The sequence below is a fragment of the Pseudophryne corroboree genome, chromosome 1 (assembly GCF_028390025.1).
Source record: "Pseudophryne corroboree isolate aPseCor3 chromosome 1, aPseCor3.hap2, whole genome shotgun sequence".
Taxonomy (NCBI): domain Eukaryota; kingdom Metazoa; phylum Chordata; class Amphibia; order Anura; family Myobatrachidae; genus Pseudophryne; species Pseudophryne corroboree.
This window is the reverse complement of record NC_086444.1, coordinates 370,598,599-370,617,860: the sequence shown is the minus strand read 5'-3', so window position 1 is coordinate 370,617,860 and position 19,262 is coordinate 370,598,599. Positions and strand designations below refer to the sequence as shown.

Below are 19,262 nucleotides of genomic sequence, written 5' to 3'. Positions count from 1 at the left end.
AATACATACCTTCCATTTGTTAAAATAAAAGTAGCTATGCAATGTAACATTTAAATAAGAGTTATCCGTGCCTTTTATTTGTGTAGTCTTGACTTTCACTCGCACTTGGTATATTTCTGTTGAGCCCCATACACTGCGTCCCTTTGTATCCTTTCTATTCTGTAGAACATTTTCCTTATTTGTACCCTCTGTTGTGTTCGGCATAGAGCACGCACACAGAGGAAGCAATAAAAAACTGCCATAGGGACTATACATCCCATGGCATGCAGCTTGTGTATACACAGAGGAGTGGAAATTGGACAATGCGGAAGTGAATGAGCCCTAAGGGCTTGCACACATGGGTGTTTTGTTTTTGTTTTTTAATTGGTCAGTTGCCTATTTTCCTGATTCTTTTAAATGACAAAAAAAAATCTGTTTAATATTTCAATATGCTTTTTACAAGACTTCTAGTGGGAAATGAAATTTAGACCGTTGCTGATGATGTGCCATCATAGCGGTGTGGAAACGCTCATAATGGCAGCACATCGTGATCAGGACTCACCCTCAAACCAACCAGATCTATGCAATTTGTCCCAGCCTGTTAACTTAAGCTTCAGGATTTAATTTTATAAGTGTTAATAGACTGAAACATTGTACATTTTCACAAATTATATATATATTTTTTAATAGAATATTTATAGTATATGTATTGTTAAATAAACATTGTTCTTGCTGGAAGAAGCTCGTGGCCTTGCAATATGACCAGAGTGATATTACCCCATGCACGTGTCTAGCATTACTATATCTACACGACAAGACCTACCCATTTTATTCTATATACAAGTATCATAAGCAGTAATATTCTGCAGATGAGGGTTATAGAGCTACACAGCCTAAAATACTCCCCCCCCCCCCCCCTGCCCCCACCGAAACAGAATCCCAGCATGTACCTCAGCCATTCCAGCATGTTTTTTTTGTGTGAAAACACATAGGTCCAGGAACTTAACCTGGATCTTATGTAATTTTGGCCAAAAATAGAAAATATCAGATGCATGGTTAAACTTGCTATTTAAATGAAATAAATGTATAAGTGGGATCACTGCTTTGTTTAGCAGCTCTTTTGTGTAAGGTCACTTCTATTTTATTTTAAGGTGTCCTTAAGCTCATGCAGACCACTTACTACTCAACTGTATACATACGTAATCTTTCCTGGTTTGTTGTTACCTGTGTACCATGGCTATGACTTTCTGCCTAATATCATTTTCTTCTTAAACAGAGCCGCATGGCAGAAAGCCTTCGCCTGTTTGACTCCATCTGCAACAACAACTGGTTCATCAACACTTCTCTAATTCTCTTCCTCAACAAGAAGGACCTCTTAGCTGAGAAGATCCGACGCATCCCACTCACCGTCTGCTTTCCCGACTACAAGGGACAGAACACGTATGAGGAAGCAGCTGTCTACATCCAGCGTCAGTTTGAGGACTTAAACCGCAACAAGGAGACCAAGGAGATTTATTCACACTTCACCTGCGCTACGGACACCAGCAACATTCAGTTTGTATTTGACGCAGTGACAGATGTTATTATCCAGAACAATCTGAAATACATCGGCCTGTGCTGAGTGTTTACACTGGAGCCTGCACAGGAAATAGGGCACATCTTTAACCCTGAGACCATGTGCCAGGGGGGAAAAAAGTAAACACTAATATAAGGGTGAGGCTACTAAACACAGAAGTTCCCCACTTACAGCACTGAAAGTCCAGAGTGAACCCCTCACCCACACAAACTTCATTTTCACGGGGAAGGAGATCATGGCTGGATGTCTTCAGGTTGATAAGGTGTCCAGGAAAATGATGTATGTATTTGCTCCCTGTATCAAGTATGTGTGGTGTGCGTGTGTTGTATGTTGATCTGTTTGTGTCTGACTGGTGTCTGATATGATAAACCTATGAAGATCTCTGGATTTGTGTGACATTTTCTGGCTGCCCACGAGGATCTAAGATGTGTCAGATATGGAGCGGTCAGTGTAACTGCTGGGTTCTGACAGAAAGGATGCTTTGTTGCCAGCACCGAACAAACAAAAAATAAAACACCTGGCACCTACTGTATGTGCCAAAGCTACACAGGGTTCAGTATTTTACTGTTGTGCATTTGCAACACTTAGCTGCATAATAAGATAACATTTGGGTGCTTAAATGGCTGCAGCTACAGAGAAAGCAAGCTAACCCGTGTTCTCAGTCATGTAGCTTTACTTCATAATGAGATGCACAAAGCAAAGTGAAATTCTTACCACCCTCCTCAAAAACAATAGAAATATTTCCTAGACTCATACTAAAGTGTTTATTAAAGTGCAGATCCTGACATCAGAGAGTATACATTTGAACAGTATCTAATGACATTTTTGGAACAAGCAACTAGTATGATTTATAGATAGTATATCATATTAAATACTATTAAATGCCAATATAAAGTATACAAACTTGAAGGGCTTTCTATCTTACTTAACATCCAACTGAAAACCTCCAGAGTTTTGTTTTTGTTTTTAAAGTTTTTTTTTAAGGTCAGGCTTACTCCATAATGTAGATTATAATAAAATTGCTGATGTATCTTTACTGAGTATGATATATTTCCCATCTAGAGCAATATTCAATTAGTGTCGAAATTTTCGACAGGGCGGAAGGACGTCACTTTCCGCCGATAATCAGCACTTCCCGACACTTCATTATTCAATTAAAGTGCCGGTTTTCCGCTCTGTCGAAAATGCAGAAATGCTGAAAAACACATGGATGAGCTGAAACTTGGCTCATCCATGTGTTTTCGACCCTGCCGCTGTCGAAAACGGGTCCGATTTCGACCATTCATTTTCGCTCATAAGAGAGGATGAAAATTAATGGTCTGAATCTGTGGGGAAACGGGCGGAAACAGCCCGCAATAGAATAGTGAAGTGTCGGACTCTCAGTGTTGGAGAGGATCTGACACTAATTGAATATGCCCCCTAAACTGATAAGCCTGTTTTGCAGCTGCTTACTGTTGCAACTGAACAACAGTAGTTAATATACTAACTTAGGTAACTAGACATGTTTGTCTGTAACCCTGAAAGTTCCCACCATGTTTTGTAGGCTATCCAGCAGTGTATCTGCACCACAAGAGCCTGTACTTTGCCATCTGTGCTTTGCTATATTGTAATACTAGAATTTCTCGACCTATCCAACCGCCACCACCAAATCTGATGCAAAAATGGCGCTGAACAGGCTCCAGCTGCCGGCTTTCCACACTAACATAACTGTTGAGATCCTTTATCCTGCAAAGTCCTGCACTATTTTTCAAAAAGAAAAACACAGGACATTTTTAGGACATTTAAAAAAAAAAAAAAAAAGTGCTTGACTATTTTTATTTGTTAAGAAAAAAATAAAAAAAGGAAAAAAACACTGGAAAAATATAAAACACTGGCTATTTATTTTGCAAAAAACAAACAAAACAATGAAAAGAAACTTTCTGCTTCTAAGTGTTCACACTGAGAAACAAAGACTTTCTGTGTTAAAGATAAACAGTGTGGCGAGGCCTACCATTTTTTATTTCCTTAAACCTACTACATTACTAAGGAGGCGTCAGTGGAGCAATATGAACAATAACTCAATGTGATAATCTATAGGCCCATCGTAAGGACGCAAAGTTCCTCTATTTTCTGGCAGTAGGGTTGCTAATTCTGGATGCCTGTGGGAAGTCTGTGTGTAAATAAGTGAGACCATGTAAAGCACATCCACTTGGTATGTTAATTCCTCTCCTTCCAGCTTCATGTGTAACTCAAGTCACACAGTGTCCTCCTGAAAATATAGCACCCCAAAAAAAGTGTATGACTCCTCTGCCAAGGGCTTAAATCCTCAGGGTCCGCGAGGCCTGCAACACACTATGTACCTGTTACATGGCGTTGCCCAGAGTGCCTTGCAGGCTTCTTTGCCCCTGAAGACTGACACTACAATCTCAGAATGAAATCTCTACTGGCGAAAGGGAAATAAAGATTTTGAACGGTTCTCTTTCTGTTGTCTTCTTCTCTTACAATGATGGGGAATATTTTCCTATAAATAATACTGCATATGGTATGATAGTGCTACAATTCTGACAAATTCAAATGTCACGATAACGTGTGGGAATAGTTTGGATACATGTAAAATTACAATTATGTCTTTGCTTTAAAAGTGATAGTAATAGTGCTGCCGGTAGACTCTTTTAAGAATGAGAAGTGCGTTGCACTAAATCTCTGGTATAAGAATGACGGTAGGTGTGTGGAAGCATGTGAACATCATAGAAGGAGTAATCACGTGGCACTAAATCCCTAGTCCAGGGGATGCCAAACTCTGTCCTCAAGGCACCCTAACGATCCAGAATTTAAGGATATCCATGCTTAAGCACTGGTGAATTAATTAGTATCTCACTCATTTTGATTTAGCGATCTGTTCTCAGCCATGGATATCCTTAAAACCTGGACTGTTAGGATGCCTTAAGGAGTGTGTTTGGAAATCACTAACCTAGTCTGATGGTGAACATTATGAATTATGTATATGTTCTGACAATTGCACTAAAGCTCTGATCTAACAACGATGGTGAACATGTAGCACTAAATAAATGGTGAATGGATGACTCAGCATGTTGCACTAAATTTCTGGTCTAAGAATGATGGTAAGCATTTTAAAATCAATCTGTACGGATAACGGTAACCATATTGGAGAATGATAGTAAACGATTTGCACTCAATCTTTAGTGTAAGGCTGGGTACACATTACAACGAATGCCAATCTTGCCGATGGCGATTTCCCTTAGTCCTGGACCAGCAGAGATTGGTACACACTACACAGTGTAATGAAGGGCAGAACAATACCTTGTTCTGTCCTTCATTACACTACTCCGGGTCGCACACAATATCTTCTGATTGGCCGTGCAGCACAGCCAACCATAAGATGTCTCATGTGACACGTGGTAGCACGCAATCGGGCATACACATTAGTCGATATGCATGATTTGTCATTCCAATATAGCAAATCATGCCAATATAGCTCTAATGTGTACCCGGCCTAATAAGAATGATGGTAAGCATTATAAATGATGTATTATGTTCTACGAATGATGGTGACATGTAGCACTAAATATATGTTGCATGAATGTGAGAATTTTGCACTAAATCTCTGGTCGAAGAAAGATGGTGAGCACTATAAAAATATGTATTTTTTTTAAGAATGGAATGTAGGCATGTTGTACTGAATTTCTGGTATAAGAATGATGTTATACAAATCTGTAGGAATAACGGTAAGCGGTATAACGGTTTGATTCACTGAACTCGCCTCCGCATGCGAAGGGGGCGAGTTGCTGTTGCAACACCGTTGAAACACAGGCAATGGCTGGGGAACTCACCCCCCTTGCGGACTGAATATGCCCCTAAAGATGATGGTAAACATTATGCAGTAAGTATCTTCTCTTAGAATGATGGTAAGAGTGCAGAGGCATTACACATCTGTTTTCCATGTATGATAGTAGGTGTTTTGTGGCTCCGTTCTCAGAACGATGCTGATCACATTGCAGTAACAGTCATTACTTATGGGAATGATGGTAAGTTTGATTCACTATGTCACTGTTCTAACAATTTTCCAAGCACAAACTATGGGAATGGTACAAGTATATAATGTCCACGTGTAAATATATGCTTTATTGGCTTCCTTAGGGGACAAAAATACACATGCACACACTGTTAGAAAGTCTGGCACTTGCCCCAGTGCCCCTCTGTCACTCTTGTCACACAGAAACAGATGGAATATTATTACTGATAAATCATAAAGCACTGAATGCCAAGTCTCCACAGATTAAGTCACACAGGCAGACAGATGTCAGGCAATCATGCCACCTAGTGGGAACATCCTGCTACCACAGGTCATGTTCTAAACAGCACTTACAGTACATCAGGTATATTGTATAGGGCATGGGTGAGGAACCTTTTTTCTACCAAGGGCCATTTGGATATTTATAAAATCCTTCGGGGGCCATACAAAAAATTATCAACTTAAAAATTAGCCTGCCCCCAGTAGTTACGCCCCCAGTCAGTAGTTATGCCCCAGTCAGTAGTTATGCCCCCAGTCAGTAGTTATGCTCCCAGTCAGTATTTATGCCCCATTAGATATGCCCCCAGTCAGTTGTTATGCTCCATTAGATATGCCCCCTAGTAACGACGCTTACACACACACACACACACATTAAAATAAAACAAAAATACTCACCAGCCCTGCTCCTGCTTCTGGACCACTGCCCTCCACCTGGCCACCCGCTCCTCGGAACTATGGGAGAGCAGTCATGACGCATCTCCCATAGCGCTACACAGCCGCACACGTACATTACCTGAGCCGGAAGCTGGAGCTCAGGCGTGAGCTCCTGCCTCCGGCTGCTGCTGAGGGTAAGGAGCCGGGAGCCTGCTGGCAACAAAATCTCAGCGGATGCCCGGCATCTCCCTCGGTTAGGTGAGCCTGGCTGGGCTGGATCAAGTGGCTTTGAGGGCCTTATACGGCGCGCGGGACTGAGGTTCCCCACCCCTGGTATAGGGTTTGCTGCTATATTGTCAGTAGTGGGAAAACCAATCATTTGGAGATTCCATTTGCTCTCACATTGGTACATAAATTATTTTACTTGTGTATACTGTGGAAAATGGATTTGTTTAATTGCAAATGGTGTGATCATATAGATATATCTGCTTTACAAAAGAGAGGAACATTTTCATACAGTGTAAATATGATATAAGCTAAATACATTGGGGAACAACTATGAAAACTGTTATAAAATCATTTTTTAAAGAATATGTGTGTACATACCAGCTGGAAGCTCAGACAGCATCTGATATGTCTGATGCATGTTCATCCGACAAATATCAACAGGATCATCAAGGAGACGGGACAGGGCAATAATAACCTCACTTGCCAAGATGCCCTCCCTGAAATAAAATAAGGGAAATCAGTGATCAGTGTATCCTTGGACATTGATTCTATCATTATTATGTTTTGCAGTAAGAGACTAGCTATGGTAAGAAATATGGAGCTAGGTCACATAAGTACTCAACACAGGTTGCTAAATACTACATGTCACTAATGAATAACCAATTGAGTAAAACTGATCTGGAACATGCCAGTTATGCTCATGGTATTCATCATGTTAGCGCCAACCATTCTTTTTATTATGCAAGTCTTTGGGGGTAATTTAGAGTTGATCGCAGCAGCAAATTTGTTAGCAGTTGGGCAAAACCATGGGGGTCATTCCGAGCTGATCGCTCGCTAGCAGTTTTTAGCAGCCGTGCAAACGCTATGCCGCCGCCCACTGGGAGTGTATTTTAGCTTAGCAGAAGTGTGAACGGTTGTATCGCAGAGCAGCTACAAATTTTTTTTGTGTAGTTCAGAGTAGCTCAAAACCTACTTCAGACTATTCAGTTCCGGATTTGACGTCAAAACCCGCCCAGCCACGCCTGCGTTTTTCCTGGCACGCCTGCGTTTTTCCGCACACTCCCTGAAAACGGTCACTTGTCAACCAGAAACGCCCACTTCATGTCAATCACTCTGCGGCAAGCAGTGCGACTAAAATGCATCGCTAGACCCTGTGCAAAACTACATTGTTCGTTGTGCCTGTACGTCGCGTGTGTGCATTGCGCCGCATACGCATGCGCAGAACTGACTTTTTTTAGCCTGATCGCTGCACTGCGAACAAATGCAGCTAGCGATCAACTCGGAATGACCCCCCCCATGTGCACTGCAGGGGGGCAGATATAACATGTGGAGACAGAGTTGGATTTGGGTGGTTATTTTGTTTCTGTGCAGGGTAAATACTGGCTGTTTTATTTTTACACTGCAATTTAGATTTCAGTTTGAACACACCCCACCCAAATCTATCTCTCTCTGCACATGTTACATCTGCCCCCCCTGTAGTGCACATGGTTTTGCCCAGCTGCTAACAAATTAGCTGCTGCGATCAACTCTGAATTAGGCCCTTTGTAGAGGGTTATACGGAGCAGTGATGGATCTTGCAATCACTTAACTGTGGCCATAATGGATCGGTATGTATTACCGGTGGACAGTATGCCGGCTGTCCATATCCCGACAGCAGCATCCCGCCCGACAGAATGCTGGCAGTGGGACAAGCGCTAAGAGTCCCTTTGCGGGCTCGCCACAGGATCTATTCCCACTCTATGGGTGTTGTGGGAATAGCCCTGATGCGCCGGGATTCTGGCTGGCGGCATTGTCGGCTGGCGGGATTTTGGCGTCGGTATCCTGAACGCCGGCAAACTGACTGTATCCCGGTCATATATGGCTGATGTCACACCAGACAGAAACATGCATCAGTCTGCAGATCCCGTGTTGATACTAGGATGCTGATGGAAATTCCCAGTTTCCCTGTCACACGAGAATGCTTCAGAGCACAGTATGCATTGTTTCTGCAGATCCAGCGTTTCTCAGTGAGTAATGGAAACATTCCTATTGAGAGCTTGGTGTCACTACAGGAAATTCAGCATGGAACTTTTTTTCTGGCTGGAAAACCTTGGCACAGTAAAATGCCCATCTGACACTACCCAAAACCTGCAATACTTTCAAATAAATGTAACAAACATTCCAGCAGTACTAAATATAATGTGTATTGTACAGGTGAATATAACCAGCAGCATTTATATTATAACAAGCATGGTTGATGAAAATAATTGATAAACCAAGCCAGCAACAACTCTGTCCAATCCTTTATATCTAAAGTACTCTCCCAATAGCATGCTGCACTCTTCCTAGGGTCTGTTACATAACGCTCTAGTTACCTCTCCTCACACGCTAATGTAGAACTTCTACAGAACTGCACCACTTCTTTGTAACATCCCACAACACTCCATCAAATCTCCAGTTTTTCATCCTTAAAACTACCACTGAAAGCTTTGGTAAATCCCACCACCCTGGCTTATCTTCCAGTCCTCACTAGTGTTTTTTCCCAAGTGCCATCTTTTATATCTCACACCCAGAGGGGTATATTTACTAAAGGTCGTTTTGGTTGATTTCAGATTGATATTAATCGATGTTGGACTTCCAGGGTTAAAAAAAAACAACACATTTACTGCTAGTAAATGTGTGTTTTAACCCTGGAAGCACAACATCAATTAAGATTTTGAAATCAATCTGAAATCGACCTTTAGTAAATATACCCCCTAGTATACTATCTTGTGTCCCTTACAAATGTTTCAGCTCTGATGTGCAGAGCCCACTTTGGTTTGGTTTACTTTTATTTGTATTTGCATGTAATACAGTGTTGTACAAAAAATGTAAACATTAGGGAGCAGATGTACTAAACCTTGGAGAGTTATAAAGTGAAGAGAGATAAAGTACCAGCCAATCAGCTTCTAACTGCCATGTTACAGGCTGTTTGAAAAATGACAGGAGCTGATTGGCTGGTAGTTTACCTCTTTTCACTTTATTACTCTCCAAGGTTTTACTACATCTGCTCCCTAATGTTTACATTTTTTGCCCCAGCATTTATGTAAACAAACGTGTGGTGTGCAGAGCATTATGCACCCACTTGTTAGTTTTGGGCATGCCGAGCACATACCAGCAGTGCCTTATATGTATTAGCAGCACCATACATAACTGCCTAGTATGTACAATCAGTGCTTGATACATACTTGCCTACCTAACCCTCTCCATGAGTGAAAAAATGCTCTGTTCCTGTACTTTCTTGGTAATGTATGATTGCCATCACCTGTGGTGAGCTAGTTAATTGATAAGAAAGGTGTTTCACCACAGGTGATGGCAATCATACATTACCAGGAAAGTCCAGGAGCAGAGCATTTTCTCCCTCATGGAGAGGGTCAGGTAGGCAAGTATGGCTTGATACATTTACACAAAGTCCATTATGTAAAGTATGACCATTACGCAATGCAATAAGCCAGCAGGCTCATCACTGACCTGCAATGCTAAGCATATTTAGCCATTTTACCCAGCATATCATTAGAGTATCCAACACTTTACCAACCCATTTATAGCAAGTACTGTAAGTTTGTGATTCCAGACACACTGACCCATCTAATATAATAGAAAAATTAATTTTCAGCGCTCCACTGGTAGGTAATCAATGCAGGGTTCAGTGGTGCGTAATAATGCACTAAAATCAAACACAAAATACTCCTCTGTACAGATGAAAGGAATACGTTGGAACTCTCTGTTAAGAACAATATAAGTGCGACTTCTCCCTTAAATCCTTTACGGGCACAGGACTTCAACAAATGTTTTTTTATGGGTTTTTTTTTTTTTTTTAATAAATTGCATAACCCCCTATACAATTTGGATTGTCAATATTATTGAATGAGCAGTGGGCCTTGCAACAAAGATACCTTGATGTTCGAACTACATAGAACACAGAAGTAAGCATTCATGTGAGCACCTTATCATAAAGATACCCTTATAGGTTTCATCGCCTCACTTTTAAGTAAGAAAAAAAGTGAACAACTTTTTTTTCGGTTGAACTTCACATGGTGAACCTCTAGAAAACAGTAAGAAATCACCACCCCATATGAATATTGGTTTATTACAAATCAGCTGCATATACACTTTGACACAATGGGGGTCATTCCGACCCGATCGCTCGCTGCAGTTTATCGCAGCACAGCGATCGGGTCAGAACTGTGCATGCGCCGGCGCATGCCGGACGGCCAAAGGCTGTCGTTCCCTAGCGATCGCCTCTGCCTGATTGGCAGGCAGTGGCGGTCACTGGGCTGGAGGGGGTGGCATGGCGGCATTTGGCGTGGCCGGACCGTGCGGGGCGGCGGGCTGCAAAGGCTGCGTGACGTCACACGCAGCTGCTACGACTAGGGGCAGCGACGATCAACTCCCGGCCAGCCGCAGGAGCTGCGCTGGCCGGGAGTTACTCCACAAGTACAAAAGCATCGCCGCTGTGCGATGCTTTTGTACTTGTGCAGGGGGGGGGGGGTGGGGGGGGCGGACAGACATGCGGGGCGGACTAGCCTTGTGCTGGGCGTCCCCTTGCATGTCTGGGAACAGCACAGCTACAATCTACTCAGAACGACCCCCACTTTCTGAAAGATTTTACACTATGGGCCTAATTCAGTAAGGATCAGCAGAATTTGCAATCCTTTTGCACGCATGCTGGGGGCCGCCCAGCATGCTGACCGGCGCCTCCCCCCCCTGCTACAAGCAGAAATTGCGATCACCTCGCAATTTCTGCTTGTTAGCAGAAACTAAGGTTGACTCCTGCCAGCATAGCTTGGCTGCGGCTGCAGGAGTACCGGCGCCATTTTCCCTGTCACGACTGCTGCGTGTGACGTCATGCAACCGCGCCCCGACACCCCCCCCCGTTCGCGCCATACAACCCACCGTTCGGGTTGCCCCGCCCCCACAACGCTCCTTTTCCTCCCTGAAAACGGAGCGTTGCTGCCCCGCGACCGCCTCTGCCTGATTGACAGGCAGAGGCGATCACATTTTCTGCGGCCCCCCGCAGAAAATGCGGACGCATGCGCAGTAGGTCCTGCTGCGCATGCGCCCGCCCCACTCCCGCAAAAATTCCGTACGAATCGCGACTTGCGATCTTTACTGAATTTGCCCCTATGAAGTCCTCTGCCCGTAAAGGATTTAAAGGAGAAGTAGCACTTATATTGTTCTTAACAGAGGGCTCAACGTATTCCTTTCATCTGAACAGGGGAGTATTTTGTGTTTGATTTTAGTGCATTATTACGCACCACTGAACTCTGCATTGATTACCTACCAGTGGAGCGCTGAAAATTTATTTTTCTATTATATTACGTTTTTGTCCAGGTGGTGATAGAATCTGGTGATATTTTGTAGCTGCTCCTTTCCTGCGCCACAGAGGTACACTATCTTTCCACACTGACCCAGCAGTACCTTACATGTGAACACCGTGCTCAATACATAGTTGTGCTCAGAATGTTCTAGTTGTGTCTAGTACATTCATTCATGTCATCAGAATTGGTGCGCCTAGCACATATACCCATCTATAAATAACGTAAGCTTAGTACATTTGCCAACCTGTGTCCAGCATTTGCTAGCAGTGCATACAGATGTGTCCTCTTATATCTTTGCTCTGTGCGCTACAAGTCGCATTACACATAACGCGTGAGTGCCGTGTGACTCGGTAACGTTGAGCGTGTTTTTATGTGTTTTAGTGACTTTGTGACTAATGCATCTTAGTCGTAAAGTAATGCAATAGGACATATGAGCAGCTTCTGTTGATTAAAATGTTATCCAGAATGACTATGTTCTGTGTGTGACTGCACTGTATCTGGTCTGAGAGTCCTTCAGTGCATTTTGGAAAACTCCAGGCGGGCTGCCATGTGCTTTTTACTAAGGAGTGGCTTCCATCTGGCCACTCTACCATACAGGCCTGATTGCTGCAGAGATGGTTGTCCTTCTGGAAAGTTCTCCTCTCTCCACAGAAGAATGCTGTAGCTCTGACAGAGTGACCATTGGGATCTTGGTCACCTCCCTGACTAGGCCCCTTCTCCCCCGATCACTCAGTTTAGATGGCCGGCCAGCTCTAGAAAGAGTCCTGGTGGTTCCGAACTTCTTCCATTTACGGATGATGGAGGCCACTGTGCTCATTGGGACCTTTAAAGCAGCAGATATTTGTCTGTACCCTTCCCCAGATTTGTGCCTTGAGACAATCCTGTCTCGGAGATCTACAGACAATTCCTTTGACTTCATGATTGGTTTGTGCTCAGACATGCACTGTCAAGTGTGGGACCTTATATAGACAGGTGTGTGCCTTTCCAAATCATGTCGGATCAACTGAATTTACCACAGGTGGACTCCAATTAAGCTGTAGGAACATCTCAAGGATGATCAGTGGAAACAGGATGCACCTGAGCTCAATTTTGAGCTTCATGGCAAAGGCTGTGAATACTTATGTACATGTGATTTCTTAGTTTTTTATTTTTAATAAATTTGCAAAAATCTCAAAACTTTTTTCATGTTGTCATTATGGGGTATTGTGTGTAGAATTTTTCGGACTGTAATTAAGGATAAACTGAGTTGTGTTGTAGAAGAAAAGATGAAACTTAAAATAAAGCAAAACATAAAGTGGCTAGCAGGATGGACATAACTTTTGTTCATCGCGAGACTTGCCACCTCGCAACACTTAGCTTGTCCTACACATGAGAAAAGGGACGAGCATCTGCTCTCCGAGATAAACGTCATGTGACTGCTCGTGCCCGCCCTTAAGTAGATTTTTCCCTAGAACAAAGAAAGTTTGCAGGTCACAGAGTCCTGCAAACTATAGTTAACGCTTTCCACTGTGCATATTTTCAGTGTATCTACAGCCCTGCATGTAAACTGATTTTCCAGGTGCAGTTCCATGCCTGGGAAGGCGTGTGCACCATGAAGTGCACTGGGCGGACAAGAAGCTATGCTTGCTGGAATAAAGTGCTACTCAGAATTGTTGTAGTTTGTAAATGAACATTGCTGTGTGTAGGCAGCTTATATCACTCCAAGCATGATATGCATCCCGTGGCTATCGCTTCCCAACCTGTATGACTGTCTCTACCCTGCTGCTGCTTATATCATTTCAGCATCTCTTATCATTCGCAGCTCACCGACCTTCCCGCATTATGACTGGCCATGATGTAAAATACTTCTGTAGTCTTCTGTCGGACAGTGCAGTCTTGGTCATACAGCAGATTTTTCAGGCTCTCCATAAAACCTGTGTGGTAAAAACATGATGTAATTTCTGCAGATGTGGAGGTTAAACTTTGATAAATGAGAACGCTGTGTAATCTGATTAGTAAACTTTGTCCTTAAGGACATTATAAGAATGTAGTATTTTGCTCCCTTATACAGGTTTTAGGGCTAATTATGAGCAAAGTAAAAATAAGAATTTACTTACCGATAATTCTATTTCTCGTAGTCCGTAGTGGATGCTGGGGACTCCGTAAGGACCATGGGGAATAGCGGCTCCGCAGGAGACTGGGCACATCTAAAGAAAGCTTTAGGACTATCTGGTGTGCACTGGCTCCTCCCCCTATGACCCTCCTCCAAGCCTCAGTTAGGATACTGTGCCCGGACGAGCGTACACAATAAGGAAGGATCTTGAATCCCGGGTAAGACTCATACCAGCCACACCAATCACACCGTACAACTTGTGATCTGAACCCAGTTAACAGCATGATAACAGAGGAGCCTCTAGAAAAGATGGCTCACTACAGCAAAAACACGATTTTTTTGGTAACAATAACTATGTACCAGTATTGCAGACAATCCGCACTTGGGATGGGCGCCCAGCATCCACTACGGACTACGAGAAATAGAATTATCGGTAAGTAAATTCTTATTTTCTCTAACGTCCTAAGTGGATGCTGGGGACTCCGTAAGGACCATGGGGATTATACCAAAGCTCCCAAACGGGCGGGAGAGTGCGGATGACTCTGCAGCACCAAATGAGAGAACTCCAGGTCCTCCTCAGCCAGGGTATCAATTTTGTAGAATTTTACAAACGTATTTGCTCCTGACCAAGTAGCTGCTCGGCAAAGTTGTAAAGCCGAGACCCCTCGGGCAGCCGCCCAAGATGAGCCCACCTTCCTTGTGGAGTGGGCATTTACAGATTTTTGGCTGTGGCAGGCCTGCCACCGAATGTGCAAGCTGAATTGTACTACAAATCCAACGAGCAATAGTCTGCTTAGAAGCAGGAGCACCCAGCTTGTTGGGTGCAAACAGGATAAACAGCGAGTCAGTTTTCCTGACTCCAGCCGTCCTGGAAACATATATTTTCAGGGCCCTGACAACGTCTAGCAACTTGGAGTCCTCCAAGTCCCTAGTAGCCGCAGGCACCACAATAGGTTGGCTCAGGTGAAACGCTGAAACCACCTTAGGGAGAAACTGAGGACGAGTCCTCAATTCCGCCCTGTCCGAATGGAAAATCAGATAAGGGCTTTTACAGGATAAAGCCGCCAATTCTGACACGCGCCTGGCCCAGGCCAGGGCCAACAGCATGACCACTTTCCATGTGAGATATTTTAACTCCACAGATTTAAGTGGTTCAAACCAATGTGACTTTTGGAACCCAAAAACTACATTGAGATCCCAAAGTGCCACTGAAGGCACAAAAGGAGGCTGTATATGCAGTACCCCTTTTACAAACGTCTGAACTTCAGGGACTGAAGCTAGTTCTTTTTGGAAGAAAATTGACAGGGCCGAAATTTGAACCTTAATGGACCCCAATTTCAGGCCCATAGACACTCCTGTTTGCAGGAAATGTAGGAATCGACCCAGTTGAATTTCCTCCGTCGGGCCTTACTGGCCTCGCACCACGCAACATATTTTCGCCAAATGCGGTGATAATGTTTTGCGGTTACATCCTTCCTGGCTTTGATCAGGATAGGGATGACTTCATCCGGAATGCCTTTTCAGGATCCGGCGTTCAACCGCCATGCCATCAAACGCAGCCGCGGTAAGTCTTGGAACAGACAGGGCCCCTGCTGGAGCAGGTCCCTTCTTAGAGGTAGAGGCCACGGATCCTCCGTGAGCATCTCTTGAAGTTCCGGTTACCAAGTCCTTCTTGGCCAATCCGGAGCCACGAATATAGTGCTTACTCCTCTCCATCTTATCAATCTCAGTACCTTGGGTATGAGAGACAGAGGAGGGAACACATACACTGACTGGTACACCCACGGTGTTACCAGAGCGTCCACAGCTATTGCCTGAGGGTCCCTTGACCTGGCGCAATACCTGTCGAGTTTTTCCCAACGGTTTATAATCATGTGGAAGACTTCTGGGTGAAGTCCCCACTCTCCCGGGTGGAGGTCGTGCTGAGGAAGTCTGCTTCCCAGTTGTCCACTCCCGGAATGAATACTGCTGACAGTGCTATCACATGATTTTCCGCCCAGCGAAGAATCCTTGCAGCTTCTGCCATTGCCCTCCTGCTTCTTGTGCCACCCTGTCTGTTTACGTGGGTGACTGCCGAGATGTTGTCCGACTGGATCAACACCGGCTGACCTTGAAGCAGAGGTCTTGCTAAGCTTAGAGCATTGTAAATGGCCCTTAGCTTCAGGATATTTATGTGAAGTGATGTCTCCAGACTTGACCATAAGCCCTGGATATTCCTTCCCTGTGTGACTGCTCCCAAGCCTCGCAGGCTGGCATCCGTGGTCACCAGGACCCAGTCCTGAATGCCGAATCTGCGGCCCTCTAGAAGATGAGCACTCTGCAACCACCACAGGAGGGACACCCTTGTCCTTGGTGACAGGGTTATCCGCTGATGCATCTGAAGATGCGACCCGGACCATTTGTCCAGCAGGTCCCACTGGAAAGTTCTTGCGTGGAATCTGCCGAATGGGATTGCTTCGTAGGAAGCCACCATTTTACCCAGAACCCTTGTGCATTGATGCACTGAGACTTGGCTCGGTTTTAGGAGGTTCCTGACTAGCTCGGATAACTCCCTGGCTTTCTCCTCCGGGAGAAAAACCTTTTTCTGGACTGTGTCCAGGATCATCCCTAGGAACAGAAGACAAGTCGTCGGAACCAGCTGCGATTTTGGAATATTGAGAATCCAATCGTGCTGCCGCAACACTACCTGAGATAGTGCTACACCGACCTCCAACTGTTCCCTGGATCTTACCCTTATCAGGGAATCGTCCAAGTAAAGGATAACTAAAATTCCCTTCCTTCGAAGGAATATCATCATTTCGGCCATTACCTTGGTAAAGACCCGGGGTGCCGTGGACCATCCATATGGCAGCGTCTGAACTGATAGTGACAGTTCTGTACCATAAACCTGAGGTACCCTTGATGAGAAGGGTAAATTTTGACATGAAGGTAAGCATCCTTGATGTCCCGAGACATCATGTAGTCCCCTTCTTCCAGGTTTGCAATCACTGCTCTGAGTGACTCAATCTTGAATTTGAACCTCTGTATGTAAGTGTTCAAAGATTTTAGATTTAGAATCGGTCTCACCGAGCCGTCCGGCTTCGGTACCACAACAGTGTGGAATAATACCCCGTTCCCTGTTGCAGGAGGGGTACCTTGTTATCACCTGCTGGGAATACAGCTTGTGAATGGCTTCCAAAACAGTCTCCCTGTCAGAAGGAGACATCGGTAAAGCCGACTTTAGGAAACGGCGAGGGGGAGACGTCTCGAATTCTAATTTGTACCCCTGAGATATCACCTGAAGGATCCAGGGGTCTACTTGCGAGTGAGCCCACTGCGCGCTGAAATTAATTGAGACGGGCCCCCCACCGTGCCTGATTCTGCTTGTAAAGCCCCAGCGTCATACTGAGGGCTTGGCGGAGGAGGGAGAGGGTTTCTGTTCCTGGGAACTGGCTGATTTCTGCAGCCTTTTTCCTCTCCCTCTGTCACGGGGCAGAAATGAGGAATCTTTTGCCCGCTTGTCCACGAAAAGACTGCACCTGATAATACGGCGTCTTCTCATGTTGAGAGGCGACCTGGGGTACAAACGTGGATTTCCCAGCTGTTGCCGTGGCCACCAGGTCTGAAAGACCGACCCCAAATAACTCCTCCCTTTAATAAGGCAATACTTCCAAATGCCGTTTGGAATACGCATCACCTGACCACTGACGTGTCCATAACCCTCTACTGGTAGAAATGGACAACGCACTTAGACTTGATGCCAGTCGGCAAATATTCCGCTGTGCATCACGCATATATAGAAATGCATCTTTTAAATGCTCTATAGGCAAAAATATACTGTCCCTATCTAGGGTATCAATATTTTTAGTCAGGGAATCCGACCATGCCAACCCAGCACTGCACATCCAGGCTGAGGCAATTGCTGGTCGCAGTATAACACCAGTATGTGTGTAAATACATTTTAGGATACCCTCCTGCTTTCTATCAGCAGGATCCTTAAGGGCGGCCATCTCAGGAGAGGGTAGAGCCCTTACAAGCGTGTGAGCGCTTTATCCACCCTAGGGGGTGTTTCCCAACGCACCCTAACCTCTGGCGGGAAAGGATATAATGCCAATAACATTTTAGAAATTATCAGTTGTTATCGGGGGAAAACCACGTATCATCACACACCTCATTTAATTTCTCAGATTCAGGAAAACTACAGGTAGTTTTTCCTCACCGAACATAATACCCCTTTTTTGGTGGTATTATCAGAAATGTGTAAAAACATTTTTCATTGCCTCAATCATGTAACGTGTGGCCCTACTGGAAGTCACATTTGTCTCTTCACCGTCGACACTGGAGTCAGTATCCGTGTCGGCGTCTATATCTGCCATCTGAGGTAACGGGCGCTTTAGAGCCCCTGACGGCCTATGAGACGTCTGGACAGGCACAAGCTGAGTAGCCGGCTGTCTCATGTCAACCACTGTCTTTTATACAGAGCTGACACTGTCATGTAATTCCTTCCAACAGTTCATCCACTCAGGTGTCGACCCCCTAGGGGGTGACATCACTATTACAGGCAATCTGCTCCGTCTCCACATCATTTTTCTCCTCATACATGTCGACACAAATGTACCGACATACAGCACACAGACAGGGAATGCTCTGATAGAGGACAGGACCCCACTAGCCCTTTGGGGAGACAGAGGGAGAGTTTGCCAGCACACACCAGAGCGCTATATATATACAGGGATAACCTTATATAAGTGTTTTTCCCCTTATAGCTGCTGTTTTATTTAATACTGCGCGTAATTAGTGCCCCCCCTCTCTTTTTTAACCCTTTCTGTAGTGTAGTGACTGCAGGGGAGAGACAGGGAGCTTCCCTCCAACGGAGCTGTGAGGGAAAATGGCGCCAGTGTGCTGAGGAGATAGGCTCCGCCCCCTTATCGGCGGCCTTATCTCCCGTTTTTCTATGTATTCTGGCAGGGGTTAAATGCATCCATATAGCCCAGGAGCTATATGTGATGCATTTTTTTGCCATCCAAGGTGTTTTTATTGCGTCTCAGGGCGCCCCCCCCAGCGCCCTGCACCCTCAGTGACCGGAGTGTGAAGTGTGCTGAGAGCAATGGCGCACAGCTGCAGTGCTGTGCGCTACCTTGTTGAAGACAGGACGTCTTCTGCCGCCGATTTTCTGGACCTCTTCTGTCTTCTGGCTCTGTAAGGGGGCCGGCGGCGCGGCTCTGGGACCCATCCAGGCTGGGCCTGTGATCGTCCCTCTGGAGCTAATGTCCAGTAGCCTAAGAAGCCCAATCCACTCTGCACGCAGGTGAGTTCGCTTCTTCTCCCCTTAGTCCCTCGATGCAGTGAGCCTGTTGCCAGCAGGTCTCACTGAAAATAAAAAACCTAAAACTAAACTTTTCA

General features: G+C 44.8%; 2 protein-coding genes across 3 annotated transcripts in view; one reads left to right on the top strand and one right to left on the bottom strand.

The window, feature by feature from the left end:
* GNAZ (G protein subunit alpha z) overlaps positions 1 to 4,010 on the top strand; it is a 233,906-nt gene extending 229,896 nt beyond the window's left edge. Inside the window, exon 3 of the mRNA XM_063913050.1 lies at positions 1,256 to 4,010. Coding sequence (XP_063769120.1) covers positions 1,256 to 1,600 — 345 coding nt within the window. The 3' untranslated portion in view covers positions 1,601 to 4,010. The remainder of the gene's footprint in view (positions 1 to 1,255) is intronic.
* The window catches only part of RSPH14 (radial spoke head 14 homolog), a 577,555-nt gene that overhangs the window by 402,481 nt on the left and 155,812 nt on the right, over positions 1 to 19,262 (bottom strand). For both annotated transcript variants that reach the window (XM_063913049.1, XM_063913048.1), the window contains exons 3-4: positions 13,599 to 13,701; positions 6,828 to 6,946 (exon numbers count right to left, since the gene is read on the bottom strand). In XM_063913049.1, the coding sequence (XP_063769119.1) occupies positions 6,828 to 6,946; positions 13,599 to 13,701 (222 nt within the window). The remainder of the gene's footprint in view (positions 1 to 6,827; positions 6,947 to 13,598; positions 13,702 to 19,262) is intronic.